The sequence below is a fragment of the Rhipicephalus microplus genome, chromosome X, assembly GCF_043290135.1.
Source record: "Rhipicephalus microplus isolate Deutch F79 chromosome X, USDA_Rmic, whole genome shotgun sequence".
In the NCBI taxonomy this organism is placed as follows: Eukaryota; Metazoa; Arthropoda; class Arachnida; order Ixodida; family Ixodidae; genus Rhipicephalus; species Rhipicephalus microplus.
This window is the reverse complement of record NC_134710.1, coordinates 90,287,907-90,306,603: the sequence shown is the minus strand read 5'-3', so window position 1 is coordinate 90,306,603 and position 18,697 is coordinate 90,287,907. Positions and strand designations below refer to the sequence as shown.

At 45.7% G+C, this 18,697-nt stretch overlaps 1 protein-coding gene across 1 annotated transcript in view; it reads right to left on the bottom strand.

The window, feature by feature from the left end:
- Hsc70-5 (Heat shock protein 70 cognate 5) overlaps positions 1–18,697 on the bottom strand; it is an 83,197-nt gene that overhangs the window by 46,220 nt on the left and 18,280 nt on the right. Inside the window, exons 9-10 of the mRNA XM_037427397.2 lie at positions 15,127–15,336; positions 11,927–12,016 (exon numbers count right to left, since the gene is read on the bottom strand). Of these exons, the coding sequence (XP_037283294.1) occupies positions 11,927–12,016; positions 15,127–15,336 (300 nt within the window). The remainder of the gene's footprint in view (positions 1–11,926; positions 12,017–15,126; positions 15,337–18,697) is intronic.

Here is an 18,697-nt window from a genome sequence, read left to right as displayed (position 1 = left end):
CAACAAAATTTTTTTCTGCGCTCTGTCAGTTTCGTTGTAGTGGGGTTCGACTTTCTAATGTAAATAATAATGCGTCACCAAAGAGTCAACTCAATTTGCAAAAATTCTAATGCCATACTGTGCTGCAAAATATACTGCGCGGAAGTGGTTTTGATGCAGTAGTGCTTGAAGCCACAAGCATCAAAAAATTATGGAGGGTGGCAGTGGCCACCAGGTGTGTCTAAGTGGGCATGCCTTTCATGTCCTGCTTTCAGATTAATGGTGCTGTGAAAAGCACCAGTCTCTTACTGCATACTACCCGACTTTTAAAAAAAAGCTATGGTATGCCCCTTTGTTCATGATCAGAAAAAAAAAAAAGTATGATTCACTGAGAATGTCAACTTTATTCTCCTGTCAGTTGTGATTCAGATTTTCTGGCTTTCTGGATCACATCTGTATACATCTCGATCGCGCGCTAATTCATAGGTTGTTATCTTAACAGTCTGTGAATTAGGGCATGATCATTCTAAAGAGTTACACAAGCACTTCGAGCTTCGGACCATACCCTGCCATCTTCGACTTACAGAAACCTTTCTTCCTTGACATGCGGCTGATGATATCCTGCTTCAATAGAACCACTGCCAGACATGTTTCAGGCACCCAAATAGGAGTGATGCAGCTATATTAAGCATGCTAAATTCCTCTTGATACAAGCCTTTACAAGAAAACCACACCTCATTAGGACTTAGCTGGGAACAGATTTGATTCACACAGGTCATAGTGAACAATGAAATAAACGTGTGTGAAGTAGCAGTGAAATGTGCTCAGTCCCCATCATGTGAAAGCAATGGCACTGCACTCGCCCTTATGAAGTTCAGCTATCACCAACACCATAAACGTGATTTCTGTTTCATGCTTAAATGTAAGGCAGAAGCAACACTGTCACTCTTAATAAGAAAGGTACAGATTTGACAAGTGAATACGGTAAATTTACTTTCTCCATGTTCCACACAGTGAAAATGTTAATCTAGAAACTTTAAATCGAAAAATCCCTTTTAGAGACAACTCTTAAAGGATCCTCGACACCAAATTTGGGGACTCAAAAAGATCGTTATGTTAAAGACAAGCGTTGTTGCCTATAAGATATTTCAATTTGGTTTTGAAATAAGAGAACGTGCTCATCCAAATATTCAGGTGCAATCAACATTTTTTGTAGTTTGACGTGGACAGGAGCCCCTCTCGTGACCTTACTGAAGACGCAAGAAAGCATTGTGGGCGTCAAAGAACATTTGCGGGGCGTGCACAATAACCCGTCTGGCAAAGATTTCTTTGTCACTTCTCCTTTGTCGTTAGCTGCTCTCAAGGTTGTCTTGGTTGCTTACGCCAGAAATGCTTTTCTTTTTCTGAGGGGGACACGCTCAAAGCACCCACTAAGTTTCATTGTTCACCGCCCGCGGGTCCCCCTATTTGAAAACGGCACATACAGCACAATCCGCATCACCAAAGCTTGAGTGCATATGGTCTCAGGCACTGCCTTACTGTGGGGCACTATAGAGTATCTTATCATATTTAGGCAATTGTTTCAAACTGATGCCAAATTGTTGATAATTAGTTATATTAGCCTTAATTATAATATTTGATAACATGTTTACAATTCCATCTTGGCATTACCAGACACAAAGCTAGAAATTACTGCAAAAAAAAAGTCGCAGTCAGAACTTTCACTGTCAGGGGTCGTGAAACGCGATTTTGGGGCCCTGAGAAGGAGGTGTGCAAATTATGCGGGGATTTTGCGAGCGCATACAAAATAATATGTCACAATCCTAACGCATGTAATATATACATTAAGAAAAAAAAAATAAATTGGAGCACAAACAAAGCGTACTTGTTAATTTTTAAATAATTAGCGCGTCCTTTGAACAGTCAGATCCGGTCACGCGCTGCCTAGCGGGGATCACTAATCACGAAGTCCGATCGGAAATCATTGTCGCGTCCACTGCCACCGCCCTCCTGAAGCGCATCGTCGTCCTCAGTTCCATCTAGCACGTTCGAACACCCCATTTTCTTGAATCTTTTTCGACAATACTGGTAGAAACTAGGTCCCACGACACGGCGATACTGGGAGAACTAAGCATCCGCACATAATTGAAAAGGCCTCCTTCAATGGCAGAGAACTAGCAAGCGCAGACTCGCGTACTGATCGCGCCGGTCGTCACGTTGAAGTACGCCCTCTCGTAGTGCTTTGCGGCAGCACGCTTCCCGTTTTCTTCAGCGAAATTTACAACAGCGAGCTTCAATTTCGCCGTTTATAAAATTACTGTAGCACACGGCAAGGGAACCGTCAAAACACGTCGGCTGGATGGCGAAACCTTAACTTCTGAAATTAACCAAGCATGCGTTGCAGCGCGGACGCAGAGAACGAAAAGAACAGTTGGTGCGACAAGCCCTCGCATGCATCCGATGCAGCAGGTCGTCCGTGACGTGACACGAGAGTGCATTCTCGCCTTTATCGCAGTGGTAGAGATTGGGAGATAAGGGGAGGCAAATGCTCGAGCAGTTTCGGCGACCGATCAACAGGTTTGTGTTCGGGTGCGGTATTCTAGGGACCCTAGTTCGGGGGAAGTCCTCGGAAGAAGAAACTGCGCACTTGCAGCCTGTTTGACTGCGCTCGGCGAGGCGTGCATCTGGCCGAAGCATAGAAATGTCCAAAGTTGCATGCGCCAGCGAGCTGGCTCGAGCGGGTCAGGGAAAACAAAATATCCTATTTACTCGCATAATTCTCGCACTTTTTTTGCCGGAAAACCGATTAAAAGTTGGGGGGTGCGAGAATTACGCGGGAAAACTTTCTACGAAAACGTACAGAGCGAAAAAGAAAACCAAGTGGCCGCAAATCGGAATTTTCACACCAACAACTAACAGCAAGCTTTAAGAAGTACTAATTAAAACTTACCTCAACAATAAAAGCAGAGGTTCAACACAAGACAAGATTAAATTGAGACACAAAAAGTGGAAGCAAATAGTCGAGAATTAGAATACCATACGCAAAGCTTGCAGACGTTGCGGGCGTAGCGATAGCGTTCGTCGCTCAACAGAAGCCCTCAAAAGATAAGCGTGGGACGTCAGCATTGGGCTGATGGCTATTTAACAGAATTGTCCACAGTTTCCTTCTTAAGAAATAAAGTTTACCATCAATTCCAAGGGCCTATCGACAGCCCTGTTGCCGTTCTTTAGTGCATTATCTATCACTTGCAACTTGAAAGCAGCCGTACAGCTTCAGTATCGCCTCATAACTTGACAAGGTTACCGACGCAACATACAAAACATGCCGCAACGCGCACTGGCCACTTCGGCTTCGCTAGAGTTGGATTGAATCTCTGTGCAATAGTACGCTTGATGCTTAAGAGATGGCGCTAGATGACTGATTGATTTGTGGGGTTTAACGTCCCAAAACCACGCTATGATTATGAGAGACGCCGTAGTGGAGGGCTCCGGAAATTTCGACCACCTGAGGTTCTTTAACGTGCACCCAAATCTGAGCACACGGGCCTACAACATTTCCGCCTACATCGGAAATGCAGCCGCCGCAGCCGGGATTCGAACCCGCGACCTGCGGGTCAGCAGCCGAGTACCTTAGCCACTAGATCACCGCGGCGGGGCAATGGTGCTAGATGACGTGCACTATCATCATCAGTGGCTGGAAAGAGCAGACGACATTATTGCAGCAGTTTTCGGGGGTGCGATAATTTATCGAGGAAAAAAGAAATGATATGTTTGTTGGGCAGTGTGGGGTGTGCGAGAATTGTGCGAGTGCGAGGATTATGCGAGTAAATACGGAATGCGAGCAATTTTTTTTTTTTTTTTCAGAAAAGCTGGCGAAATATTAAGGATGCGCAAATTATGCAAGGGCACAAATTATGCGTGTAAATATGGTATACCTCGCCTCATTTCATTGTCTGGGTTGATTCAATACAGTCGAACAAAGATATATCGCACCCGAAGGGGATCCCGAATCAGTTCGATATATGAAAACTTCTATATAAAAAAATACAGGCCCGAGAGCTTACCTGTAGCAGACCATCACCTACAAATGGCACATACAAGAATGACAACTAATTCCGCACACACGCTGCAACAGAATGTTTTATTTGCGTGAAAAAAAAATTGCTTATCTTGGTCTGCTTCTTCGTTTTTTAAATGAAGTTAAAGACGCTAGTCTCGATCTTATCAAGGTTGTCCAGGTGCGACAGCCCGGTTTCCTCCATGTGACCGATACAACGGCGAATGACGCCGAATGCTGCCGTCGCTTCCACGGCGTAGTACGCGCGTGTAGCCAACGCTTCGGCCAGACGATCCTTCTCGTCACATGAGCTGTAGGCCGGGGCATCTTGCATCCCTGCGACCGCAGCTACTATGTCCTCGTCTTCAAGGCTTGCAACGGCCCAGACATTGCAGTTCACTTCCACAATATCGTCCGCAGACACTTCATGTGGAACTGCTGCCGGGTAGCGGGATGACAACTTGCGAAACACGTAGTCTATGCGTTCGTCGTCGTCTTTACCGGTTTCCACAAGTTCCGCCATCTCGAAGCCTGCCTCGCAGAAGCAGTTAACCACTGTGTCTGTCTTCATGTCTCGCCAGGCGTTGAAGATCTCCGCGGGAGAAAACTTCGAAGAGATTTCCGGCCACTCCTTCGTCATCCACCGAGCTTCATCGATTTACCAAATCCCAGACTAAAGCCCGGACCACTTGTCAACGGCCCGCGGACACCTTGGCTCATAGGCGGCTACGTCACATGCACGTGATCTATAAGTCCCAAGCCTGCACGAGCGGCCTCAGGCCATCTGCGCCCTTGATGCTGTCTGCGTCCGCTGTGGCGTCTGCAATGTCATCTGCTCCCTCCATGGCTGTGACACAGGCCACAACACCGACCCCATTCCAACCTCAACAGCAGTTAGGTAGTGAATTATACCGATTTCCATTATGATGCAACTTCTGGGGCTCTTCGATTTTTCACTTCTGGCTACCACACCACCCGTGGGCTGCGAGAGCCAGCCAGAGCGCGCTCGTTTTTCTTGGGCTGCTCCATCCCCCACCCCCCGCGACGCACTTCCGGTTGGCGTTCGTTTTTCTCGGGTTGGATGGTTCTGGCGACCCGCGGGGAGCCCGAGGGTCGCCAGACACCTCCAGGACAATTTAGTCGTGGAAGCTTTCTGGAAGGTTTTGGGCAGGTTTCGGGCTAGCAGACGCCGAAAAGGTACGATTCGCGCTCGGTGCCATCTTTGTGAGGACTCGATGGATTGAAATGTGGGCACTTGAGGACTGCGCCTTCGCTTGTCATTGTGCGTGGCATTATCTTCTAAAGCCTGTTCTGCCTTGCGAGATGAGGCGATTACGAGTGGCGGCGAGTGTTTGAAGCTACTGTTTATCACTTTTTCCCGTGAAGCTCCCTCCGGTGAACAACGCAGTGAACTGTTGCCTGTTGACTGCATCGTGCACATGCCTTCAAAGTTATGTACGTACAACACGTTCGTGTGCACACATGAAAACAACTTTGGAGGTTTTTTTTTTTTCGTAGTAGTCGTTTGTGGAGCTGTGCCTGCCTTCTGTGCACTTAGCGAAAACGATTGTGATCGAACTAGCTCGCTCCGTCGTATGTTTGCGTACGTGAACCTCTTAGAACCTCTGTCCCGACTACTCGATTGATATTCGATGGTGATAAAAGGCCCTAGATCGCTACTATTGGCGATGCCCGCTGGTCGCGAACGGCGTGCGAACCCATTATTATTTATGAGCCCGCATATGTGGTGTGATATTATACGATACGCCGCAAGAAAAAAAAAACGAAGAATGGATTCAGAAATGTATACATCCTTCCGTGGCCCATTTCATCGTTGGCTTTGTCTTTTTTCACCTCTTCGTAATAATGTCGCGCAGTATGTTCTATGACCTAGTAGGTCAAATCAAAGCTGATATACATGATATTCGTGAAGTGCCACTTAGGACTGGAAGACAGGCCAGAACAAGTTCTAAAATGGCTCGAGAACGTGTCATGCAAATGTTTATTTTATATACGAAACGCACTCGTGGTACCGATACCTGTGCATATCATAAACTTAAGACAAAAACGTAAGTTGATTAACGTGTGTTTGCAACGTATAATACGCGATAGCTGAGCAGGTATATATCCTCGGGCTCTTTTGTGGACACGATCACTTTCGCCTGACTCCGCGTCGTGTTGTGCAGTGACTGATACATGTACCGTATTTACTCGCGTAACCCTCGCACTTTTTTTGCTGGAAATCTGATGCAAATTTGGGGGGTGTGAGAATTACGCGGGGAAAACTTTCCACAAAAACGTACAGAGCGAAAAAAGAAAAAAAAAACGAAGTGGCCGCAAATCGGGATTTTCACGCCAGCAACTTACAGCAAGCTTTAAGAAGTACTAATTTGAACTTACCTCAACAATAAAAGCAGAGGTTCAACGCAAGGCAAGATTTATTTGATACAAAAAAGTGCAAGCAAATAGTTGAGGATTAGAATACCATACGCAAAATTTGTGGCCATTGCGGGCATAACGGTAGCGTTCGTCACTCAACAGGAGCCCTCAAAAGGTAAGCGTAGGACGTCAGTATTGGGCTGATGACTACCGTATTTACTCGCATAATCGGCGCACTCGCATAATAGGCGCACCCCTAGTTTGGTCGCGGAAAATTCGATTTTTTTAAATTCCACGCATAATAGGCGCACCCCGAACTTGGCCGTGATCAGAAACGATTCTACCCCCCAGCGGTACAGTTGGAACGCGGTCCCCGTACCCTGAAGAAGAAAAGAAGGCAAATCGACGAGCAAATAAAAAAAATTCGAAGTGCAACGACCTAACCAACGTGTTTGTCGAAATAAAACTTGGAAAAAAAAAGCGTCCATGAGCGAAAAAAAAAAACGGCTGTTCCATCAATTACTGATACCCCCCAAATCGCCGCGCTTTTTGGAGGTCACGTGTACAACGCCGGGGGCTCGATCGCCATCACCACCATCAGAGAAAAAGAAAGAAACGCCATTTTGCAAGCGGTGTGCGTATGTTGTGGTTGTGTATTGAACTTTGGTTCCACCATGGGGAAGTACGCGAGCTACACGGCTGGGTTTAAACTGAAGCCAGTGCAGTACGCGCTGGAGCACGGCAACCGGGCTGCAAGCAGGCATTTCGGCGTTGGAGAAACCAGTATTCGGTACTGGAGGGACCAAGAAGAAAAACTTAAGGCGACGAAGAAGACACGACGGGCTTTCCGCGGTGCCAAGACCGGCAGGTATCCGAACGTCGAAGAGCAACTGGTCCGGCATATACGGGAGCTACGACAAGACGGCTGTGCTGTGTCGTTGGATATTGTGCAGACTGAGGCGCGCAGAATAGCCCGAGCGCAGGGCATCGAAGCAAAAGAGTTCAAAGCCAGCTCCGGATGGACAACTCGTTTCATGAGGCGCCATGGCCTCGCACTGCGAAGGCGGACCACCTTGTGCCAGCGCTTGCCCGCAGCGCTGGCACAAGGTCAGCGCTGCGGGCAACATCAGCTGACATCAGCTGCGGGCAACATCAGCTGAGGACAACATCAGCTGACTACAGGTGGTAAGATTAAGAGGCCGCCTGTGGAAATGCTGTGTGCTTGGATCGTGGAAGCGTGGCAGGCGATCTCCGACGAAGTCGTCAGGAAAAGCTTCAAGAAGACGGGTATCTCGAACGCACTGGATGCGAGTGAGGATGACATGTTGTGGGGTGCGGATGATTCGGACACCGAACACGAATCCCTGCTCGGCGAGGATGAATGTGTGATCTCCGACTCGGACTCCGAATAGGGAAAAGGAGGAACAGCTACGACTTTTGTGTAAATAAATTTTACGTGTGTGTGTGCAGTTGACGGCTCTCGCTTGTTCATTAAAAGGTACATAGGTATGTTCGTTTTATGCTGAATTAATTGGTAAACGATAAAGTCGCCTTTTACTTGACAAGTGTGCAGATTTAAAGCGCGAGAACCGAGTTGAAAAAATTTTCGAAAATTTTACCCCGCGTAATTGGCACACCCCTAACTTCGAGCCGGATTTTCTGAAAAAAAAGTGCGCCTATTATGCGAGTAAATACGGTATTTAACAGAATCGTCCGCAGTTTCCTTCTGAAGAAATAAAGTTTACCATCAATCACAGTTTTAGGCCCATGGCAGGTCCAACGCGCCTTGGTGGCTTTCCAGCTGCCGTCATTAGTAGCGAACACAAAACTCTTAGACTCCGAAGGGCCTACCAGCGGCCCTGTTGCCATCGTTTAGTGCATGATCTATCACTTGCAACTTGAAGCAGCCATGTAGCTTCATTATCACCCCATAACGTGCCAAGATTACCGACACAGCATACAAAACACGCCGCAACGCGCACTGGCCACTTCGGCTTGGCTTGGATTGGATTGAATCTGCGTGCAATAGTACGCTTGATACTTAAGAGATGGCGCCAGATGGCATGCGCTATCATCATCAGTGGCTGGAACGAGCAGACGACATTTTGGCAGTTTTCGGGGGTGCGATAATTACTCGAGGAAAAAAAGAAATCGTATTTTTTTTGGGGCGATGTGGGGGGGGTGCGAGAATTATGTGAGTGCGAGGATTACGTGAGTAAATACGGTACTAAAAAGACGTGAGCTTGTTAAGCTGCCAGCGTCGCGGCAGCTCACCTTGCATCATTCTCGAGGCAGGGTGCGCCAGCTGGCTGTTTCGGTCGCGGACGCAGCGAGTGATCGTGCGAGCGTACGAAATTGTACCCTAAAGGCGTACGCTGAAGGATGTTATTTCAGCTTTTTGGCGAGCTTAGCTACGTATTTCCAAGCGGACAATGAAGAAAAAAACCAACATACAAGCGGCGCATTGTTTCGTTTGTTGCCATGACGGTAGAGTTTGTTTACATTTACGTTGGCTGTCCCAGCGTTCTATTTTGCGATCTTCGGGTAGCTTCGGGTTATTTCGGGTTCCCCACACACGTGACCGCGACGCTGTTTCCTGTCCAGACCGGAACTAGCTGACTGACCCTCTGGCTACCTCTGGCTAGCTCTGGCTGCCAGAGAGCTGCCAGAAACCTGAAAATCGAAGAGCCCCATTGTAAGCGAACTACTTGATCGTGCATGCATCTTAGACCTACGCGGTCGTTCCACCGCTGTTTCTCCTACCGAGTATTAAGCGTGTTTGGCCAACCTTCAGGAATGCGCACATGCTCGTAGTGGCTCAAAACACCGATAACAAGAACTGGGTGTGCAAGCAATGCGAAATCCAAAAAGATGCAAGAAGCGGACATAAAAACAAAGAGAGAGCAAGAGCAAGCCCAAAATTTCTAGTGTCTAATTTAAGATCGACACAGAGGCATGCGCAACGTGCTGTCGTCTGCGAGCTGCCCGAAAGAAACTGTTCGGACAGTCCCGGGCCACCTGCAGGCCACCAGGCACGTAAAAAACAAACGTGTCTGAGCGATCCCGGACTAGTGGGCGGAGCTTCCGGTTCGTCCCTGAGAAAAACGAAAACGGCACCGGCATCAGGGGCCGTCTGGAGCTGTTCAGGGCGTGTAAACCGATGAAGCTCACTGCTGGATGTCCCGGCTGCTGACAGCTTTGCTTTCACCGAAAATGGTTTTGCAAACGATGTTGTAGTGCTGCTCAAATCAGTGAAGCCACCCGTAGTTGTCGGCGAAGTTGTTTCATCGAGGGCAGCTGCAAACCATTTGGCCTTGGCCTTTAGCATAGGGCCATCCACCGGAATGTTCTTCACACGCACTTCTAAAAACTTGGCATAGAGTGCCTTTTCTACATTCCCGTAGGCAGGAGTACGCACATGATTGGCTCCCGACGTTCACTACTCCTCCGCCTTTGCCTTCATACCTGCTTTGTTCTTCAACAAAGTACTACTTGGAGTGCTTCGTGGTATCCCGTAAGTCCACGACGGTCGAACATTTCTCGCCCACCTCAACACGCTAATAGGCTTCAACTTTGTCACTGCCCATAGCTACACGAGAAGTCGACAATTCAAGGAGTCCGCAGTGGCTCTGTACACCACGCACGCAAAAAGGAAATGCTTCACATGTGGTGGTACGTAGGCGACACAACAATGGTGGTAGTAGCTAGAAGAGGATGAAGGCGCCTAGTTTCTACAGCACGGTAGGGAGCATGGTGCAACGCCTACAGAAGCAACAAAGTGCTCGCGAGGCGATGGCCACCTACGAGGGCAACAGCAAAAGGCGCAAGCTGTGGTTGGCTATCAAAACTCACAAAACAGGAAAAAAAATAAAACGCGAAACGAGGAGGATGTCAGCTCCTACGTTTCTGCTCTTCGAGCCAACGGGTACACAGAGAAAGCATGAGAGAGAAAAAGAAAGAAAAAAAAAAAACCGTGCCGCAAGTTACAGATTGTGCAGTCTGAGCCCTTTCGCTCCCATCTTTTTTCAAGCATTTCGGGTTTTGGCGAAGGCATGGTGCCGCGCAGAAATCACCGGGCACGGCGACTGTCGATGCGCACTTTCCAGCTCGCGTGGCGTTCAATATATCTGAAGGCGGGCAAAAATACCAATCGTTTAATCGTGCGAATTTCTATACTTTTACAAAAAATTTTAAGGGGATAAGTTACGAGTTCAATATACACGAAAATTCAATATATGTGGGTTCGATATACAGTAGACTCTGATTAAACGAAATATGAAGGGATCAGTAAAATATGTTCCGTTTAAAGGAGTTCCATTTACCGAGAGATGAACAGGGGCACACAATGCAAGAGCAAAACCAATCTTGTCAGAAGCATTTGTTCCATTTAGGCAGCAGTTCCATTTACCAGTTTTCCGTTTACTGAGAGTCTAATGTATCCGTTTTCGACTGTAGCTCCAAAAGCACAATTTTGATTCCCTGCTCATGTTCCCATCAACTGTAATGATGATGAAAAGTCTGTCGTCTACAAAACATGGCAACGCAGCAATGTTTGCCGAGAGATAGTTGACCGACGTTCATAGCATCTCTATTGTGGTACCGTAAAGCTGTCACGAACGTTGTTTCCACTTTAACAAGTTGTGTGGCACTGCCTGATGACGCACACGGTAGACAGAGCTAGGACCCAAAAATGTGCCGTAGAACACAATCTAACACAACCAGTAGAAAAAACACTGGCACACTGCACCAAGCGAGTGATGGCAACACGTGACAATGTCCAGATGTACTTAAAAGTGGAATCAAGCAGATCGCTTGCTGTACTTCCACACTATATGTAGCTCAAAATGCAAAACTTGCAGTTCTTTTTTTTTTTTCCTTTCCATCATTCTGGGGCAGAGAAAGCTAATGCTCTGTTAATACCTTCTCTTACCATGAGGTTTCAGTGACGTCAAACGTTAGTGCCTATGGCTGCCATACCTTCTCTTACCATGAGGTTTCAGTGACGTCAAACGTTAGTGCCTATGGCTGCCAGTAGTGCCGCTTGAGTGCTTAGGAGCACAATAAAACTGCGATTTCAAGCAAGGTCATCGATTATAGTCTGGATCCTTGCTGAAGCAAAGAAAATTACAACTCGGCAGCTTCGATCTTTGTTCACAACTCCTTTAAAAGCACAACTTGTGCAACTTTTAATGGAAAAAAAAAACAAGTTTGGTCAATTCTAAGGATCAGAAATGCAGTTTCTTTGCCTGGTATAGTCATCAACAAGCATAGCTATCTATAGCAATCGATACTGGGTTTTTTATGCACTGCAACACACTGCCCCATGTCAGAATTTTCACTACTTCAGAATTTTCACTACTTACACATGTATCAAAAGCAAAATAGTTTTCCCTCACTTTCTGATTAGGTCATTCATTTAGAAAAATTTGTCATTTGAAACCAGCAAAAAGAAACAAAGTTTGGCTACAATTGAACATAGCAACCCAGCTTTTGCAAAACACATTGTCTCACCTGAATAGCAGCACCTACAGCAACAGCTTCATCCGGGTTCACTGCTTTGCTTGGCTGTTTTCCGAAAATTTCCTGAACAGTTTCTTGTACCTATGGAACAGTAATTGCATGAATAACTATGTCTCTGAGGACGGCACAACACAAACCAATTGGCAACAGCAAGCTCAGTCAACTTTCTCCTCAAACATAGGAACATCATGTTCCAATTAGGAGACGAAAAATATTAACATCACAGCTTGCTGCTTGCAATAATCACGTGGTCTGCATATAAACCTTTGAACATGCAAGCATAAAAACTACCACTCACTATGCGATGCGCATAAGTTAATTTTTTACTTAGTGTTTTATGGTGGTTCACCGATGGGAATCGGTAAAGCAATAACAAATATGTTTCAACTGCTGTCACACAGTGCTTATTATTTATTTGCTTTCTTTCAAAGCCGGTGGGTACACTTATAGTGGATGACAATCTAAGAATAAATAAAATGTACCACAATGCATTAGTAAAAAACGTACGACTCATTACGACTCTTTCCTATGACACAACACGAGACGACGCACTGCTGCACCGAGAGCCACAAAAATTAATAGGATTTTCTCGTGATGCTTGTTCCTTCAAAAAGAAATTGTTTGACATTGTCTGCACATACCCAGCATCAGTCTCACCAGTTGTAAGTTGACGCATAAATAATTGTTGAGGTTTCAGGTCTCAAAACCACAATATCGGAATCCTATGATTGTGATTGTGTTATATATACTGCTTGGAATGCTTTACAGCATTTTATTGCGTGCCATCGTTTCAACAACAGCAGGCTGCAACATGGAATGTACCATATTTACCCGCTAAATGAGCCCACCTTTTTTTTTTTTTTTTTTAAGTTGACGCCAACTTGGGGGGAGGGCTGATCGATATATGGGGTTTAACGTTCCAAAACCACCATGTGATTGTGAGAAACGCCATAGTGAACGGCTCCGGAAATTTCGACCACCCGGGGTTCTTTAACGTTCCCCCAAATCTGAACACACGGGCATACAGCATTTCCACCTCCATCGGAAATGCAGCCACTGCAGCCGGGATTCGCTCCCGCGACCTACGGGTCAGCAGCCGAGTACTTTAGCCACTAGACCACTGCGGGGGTGGCTTGGGGGGGGGAGAGGGTTTATTACGTGACAGAAAAGTCAGGGGAGTTATAAGAGCGAAAATTTCGTGTGACGGCTTTGCTTGTTTTGGCCTGTGAAATGCGCGACAAATCTTCTTTTGTAGCCTGAAACTTTTTTTGTTTTCTCCCGTAACTAAAGCGCACCGATTGACGCTGAAGTGTCGTCCAGTCGCTTGGTTCCTATGCTTCAGCGCATGCTGTTTGTAACCAGCCGTGCAGCTTGAATGTGTGTTCCACGGTGGGAAAATGTGTTCCACTTAACAGGATTTCCGTTTACTGAGAGGTAAAGTGGGTTTCTGCATTCAAGTATGAAACAAATCATATGAGAGGGAGTTGTTACATTTAAGCAGCAATTACGTTCAACAGAATTCCACTTACTGAGAGTCTACTGTATATGTATTGTGCAGTGCAGGTATACTGCACAGCACACGTCACATAGAAAGGTCCGATTGTGGACGAAGTGTGCACAAAAGGAAATAGCTGATATAGCTTATACGTGCAACACAGTGTGGGAGCAACAAACTAGATATGGAGAATGTGCAGCTGGCACGAGCGTTATAAGAAAAAGAACTTTGTTAGTTTTGCGTATGATTATGTAATGTGCACCTCTTAAGCGGGAGACACATGGTGCGATTTCGGATGCAATTTGCCGTACGGCTGTTCATGCCAACAGCCGCATCCGACAGGCGGCCAACAGCATGCGGCGATGATTCGCACGCCGCGTGTGCATCCAACTTGCTGAATAAAGCCGCACGGCAACCGCACCGGTCTGGCGGTCGCAGCCAATGGCACCGCAGGAGCGTGACAAGTGTTGCCACAGGTGGGTGCCGTCACAAGTTTCTGCCTCGCCGCTTCGATAGCACCAATCGCCTTTGTTTTTTTTATATCGCGATTGCCTTTGGCATGAAGAACATTAGATAAACCGTTTCTGACATGAAATGACTCATGATTGAACAAAGTGATGCTTGAAGTGTGCTATTTCTGCAAGACAACGCCCGTTTTCGAAACGACCACGAGATGTCGAGCCGTGATGGAAGCCCATTATGCAGGTAAACAAACAGTGGCACCGATATCGGAGAACCGGCCCGCTTAGTTTTCACTTTTGCTCTTTGAATCAAGTCTGTCAATTAAACCAGTTGCACGTGTGAAAGCGTCATATAAGTGTATGAGTTTTTATCGTGTTGGTAAAAAAAAGCGCACATCAATGAGCTCACATTGGAAAGAGAGCGACGGTACCGAGAACGTCAGCCTTGCTAGGCCTACGCTCGGAATCGATAATGAATATGGGCTGTGTCGATGTTTGTCACTCGTGAAGATGTAGCTTTTTTGGCGATGTTATTAGACAACAAGGTACGGTTGCGTGAGCTTCTTTATTTTGCCCTTAATGAAGAGGATACCATGTCTTCCGAGCGTGCAAGCAGAAGGGCCGTATGTGGGCGGAGCCTGAGCGCTGATGGCTGTTCGCCCTATGTGCCGGGAACCGTCGTACGCGGCGTGCGGCGACGCCCGCCGCATCAAATGCCGAATTGCACTTTGTGTCTCCCGCTTTATGCAGCTGAGTTGTCTAACGGAATTCAGTTCATTCCCCAGCCCACAAAAATGTGGCAAGATAATGCATCGTAAACTCAATATTTATACGTTCTGCCTTCTTTTTAGCCAAGTGAAACCTAAATGGATCAACGTTTCTTCTTCTTAAAGAACTGAAGTATTTATTGAGTAGTTTCACCACAGAAACTTTTAGTGGTGAAACTACTAATCCCTTTAGAGCAGAAGCTTTTGTGCATCAAAATGTAATCCCTTTAGAGCAGAAGCTTTTGTGCATCATAGTTTCTAGAGCCCCCAAAATGCTAGATTGATAACACATCATTTTAGAATAATAATTCATGATAACAAGCCACAAAATATCACTCTAAATATGCCAGCCAATTAGTATTACAACTGTGCAAGAGGTTTATAACTTTCTCTCGATGAGTCACAGAACATGAGTGCAACTGCCTTAAAACACATGCTACAATCATAATCACGAACATTTCGACATACCTTTGGCATCCTTGTCATGCCTCCAACGAGTAACACTTCCCCAATGTCAGTACGCTTCACCTCTCCATCTTGCATGGCCTTCTTGCAAGGCTCCACTGTCCGCCGGATGAGGTCTGCCACAAGGCCTTCAAACTTGGACCTCGACAATTTAAGTGTCATGTGCTTGGGGCCAGATTGGTCCATGGTGAGGTAGGGTAAGTTAATGTCCGTCTATAAGAGGCAAATCGGCAGCGTGACACAAACTGCACTTCTGTCAACTGTAAACTGCATTCAAACGTCCATGGTGACATTTGAACATTACACAAGAAGCATTAACTGAAACATGATTAACCCTTTTCTGCTGAGTGTCGCGAATTCGTAACATACCGAAAAACGTGGAGCAAGCAAATCACAAAATGCATGCTGCCTTTAATGTCAGCAGTGAAGTACTCAGGTGAAACGTAGCTTTCAGCATGAAAAATCTCCCACCGTCTTGTGTAAGGTATTCTACGCTAGAACCAATGGTTTTGTAGATGATGGCGGACAGCACAAAGCATGCGCAACAGCTCTCCCTTCTTCGTTCTCGCTCACCTGGGTAATGTGAATTCTATCTTCAATAATTTTGTTTAGTTGGTGTGTACGCACTCAAAATCTGCCACATAACAAGTTCTGGAGTTCTGAAGTACATTTTTGTAACAAGACCCTCGTTTCTGTGACATATGGAGAATCAGCGACATACCTAAAAGTATGCATTAAAATCGTAGTTTAGATCATTTAACTGCATAATCAATTAAAGGTTGCTATTTATAGCTGGAAAATGAAAAGTTTTTACTTTGTTCGGCTGTGTCATATTTTTTTTTCCACTCATTCGTAAAGTTCCCTGTCCCTTGTCATGGTGCATTTTACTCACGCTGTGTTAGTTTTGTTTTTTAATGGTGAATTCATACAAGTTGCTGTACTCAAAAGTACTTTCAAATGCTATATTAGAGTAGCTGACGCACACACGATTTGTAACTTGAATCATGCAGAGAAATGGTAAAATGAGCTGCCAAACATATGCACAAAATATTGTTCCCTAGCCCTTCAAGCATTTGCCACAATATGCGCCAGTTACACATGAGATTTTTCGGACTATGAAGGAACTGCAAAGTTGTCTAAAATATAGAACAGCCCAAGAAAACAACTGCATGCATTTTCAAGTCGCTAAAATGACCCATTCCCCAAAATTATGCCTAAATTATAGCTCAAAAGGCCTGCCACTACACTTAAAGGGCCCGTAAACCACCCAGAGGCAGAAATTCAGTTGTGGTGGGGAAATTGTGCACGAGTGCACGACGAACACAGAGCCGTGAGAATTTTTCGAAGCGGTGCAGCAATAGCGAAGTTAAATGCGTTTGATTATCGAAACCATGACGACCACATTTTTCAGTCTCTCGTGCACTTCCCATCGCTGGTATCCTCTCTCACGCCGCTTTGCCCTCTTGCTGAGCGCCCCTCCCAATTTCGCGAGGTATACGGCAACGCTAAAGCGCTGCTTGAAACACCGTCTACTTCCGGTTGCTGCGACTCTGGCCGTCGACTCCTTCAGTTGCATTGTAGCTGTGTGCTTGTTGGCGAACCCTGGCTACCGTAATCGTGCTGGTATGAACCATGCGTCGCGCGCGCGCCTTCAAATGATCGCCAACGCGATGGACCCGTACGGGGACACGCCAAACCCAGCATGTGTTGCATGCCCACGGGCAATCCGACAGCCGTTTACAGACTGACCGGAAGTCGTAGGCTCTTGCTCAACCTATCACAGCATATTTGGCTCAGCGCATCAGAGATGTGGCACGGCACGCAACGCGTAGGCTTGAAAGGCTTCTTGAAATCTGTGGCGCGCCGAAGGCATGTAGCGCTGCCGCAAATTCCATCGTGATGGCGTTCTGCACACGATGCGCGCGTTTATTTCAAATGTTTCAAAAAATATCGGAGGTGGTTTGCGGGCCCCTTAAAGACAACTAACATTTTTCAACCCGGTTTTTCTACAGCACAACAGAAAGCTTACCCTTCGTAGTGTTCACAGTTAATCCAAAAAGCACATAGTCATTTTATAAGCATTATTTTTCGATCTAAAAGGTTCTGAACATGAATGAGCCCTTTCATCCAGCAACGCTGAGGAGTGATAGTGATGCCAGTAGCCTTTCCGGTGACTTGTGCATGCTGTCGTTCTGCTTTCGCAGGAGTTCCTGTAACTACGCTTGATCACGTTTATTCTGATCTTTACAACTATTTCTGAAAATGCCAAGCCGTTACAATTAGATGATGTGTATTTATACAGCTTCTCTACATTTGTACCGCGTTGTGTGCGCCTGAGCCCAAGGCTGTTGTGCCTGTGTTGTGGATGGCTTGTCCTATCATTGATACTCTCTCGACACACGAGCCAAGCCAAGCCACCGAAAACGTCACTGTGAATATACACAGCCGTGCTGACTAGCAGTACACGCCATTTCTGAGACAAATTGTAAATAGAAAAAACCACGTCACTCCAAAATATTAGCGACCCGGAAACTGCAGGCACAGTTTCATGAGCACGCAGAAAAGTTTCTAAAGACGCACTGGCGAGCATGGGATGATTGTGTCATTCGAAGATGATTGATTTGTGGGGTTTAACGTCCCAAAACCACCCTATGAGATGTGTCATTCGAAGAGAGTGCCACTTTACTGCATAATACTAACGCAGGCCTATATGTACATTTTTATAGAGTAATATCTTTTATTATAAAGAAGCAAGCAATATTTCTTATAGAAAAATTGTTGACCACAAACACTACTTTATGGTCACATGACAAGGCACATCGGATAATTGAAGTTTCTGCCACCAGATGGTGCCACAGACTATTTTTGTGATTTTCAAAAAAATAAAAAATATAACCACTTTTCATGAGAAAAACAGGGTTGGTTTGAGTCACTATGAGGGACAATCTTTCCATCCGTGCAATCATCTCATTTAATGTTCTCGGCAGTTGACAGTCCCTGTAACAGGTGAGGAAGAGAAAAGTGTGCACTTGTGCAACTTGAACGTGCTGCTGCAAGAATTTAGCCACGTGTTGTAATAATGAACTCACAGGGTATAAAACTCGTTTCGGTTGCACACAATCCTCGGACGTTTCCCTTGCATGCTCTTTCATTGAAGTTAGCCTGATTATATGATTGTGAAGTGTTATTAATATGAGCTTTAGCAGTTTTATAAGTAAGCATGCTGAGAAAACAATGCAGAATTTTTACCGCTCTTTCATAGCATTTTTTTGAAATAAAGGCCTGCAAACTAGGCAAAAAAAAACTTTTTTACGTCAAATTTGAGAATTTTTATAGAAAATTACACAATGCAGAGATTCAAATTATAATTGAATGTAAGCACGTCTATATTTAGCTAAAGAAATTTGAGGTACGTAGCTTTAATATATTTTGTGTAATTCATCGCCAAATTAAAAAAAAAAACAGCAGAGCAGGTAAGCACGGCACTCTATCTCTTCGTCATTATTGATTTACTGTGCTTCGAAAAAATGTTTTTGAGCAAAACCAATTTCAGATCTCGTTTCCACTGATCAGG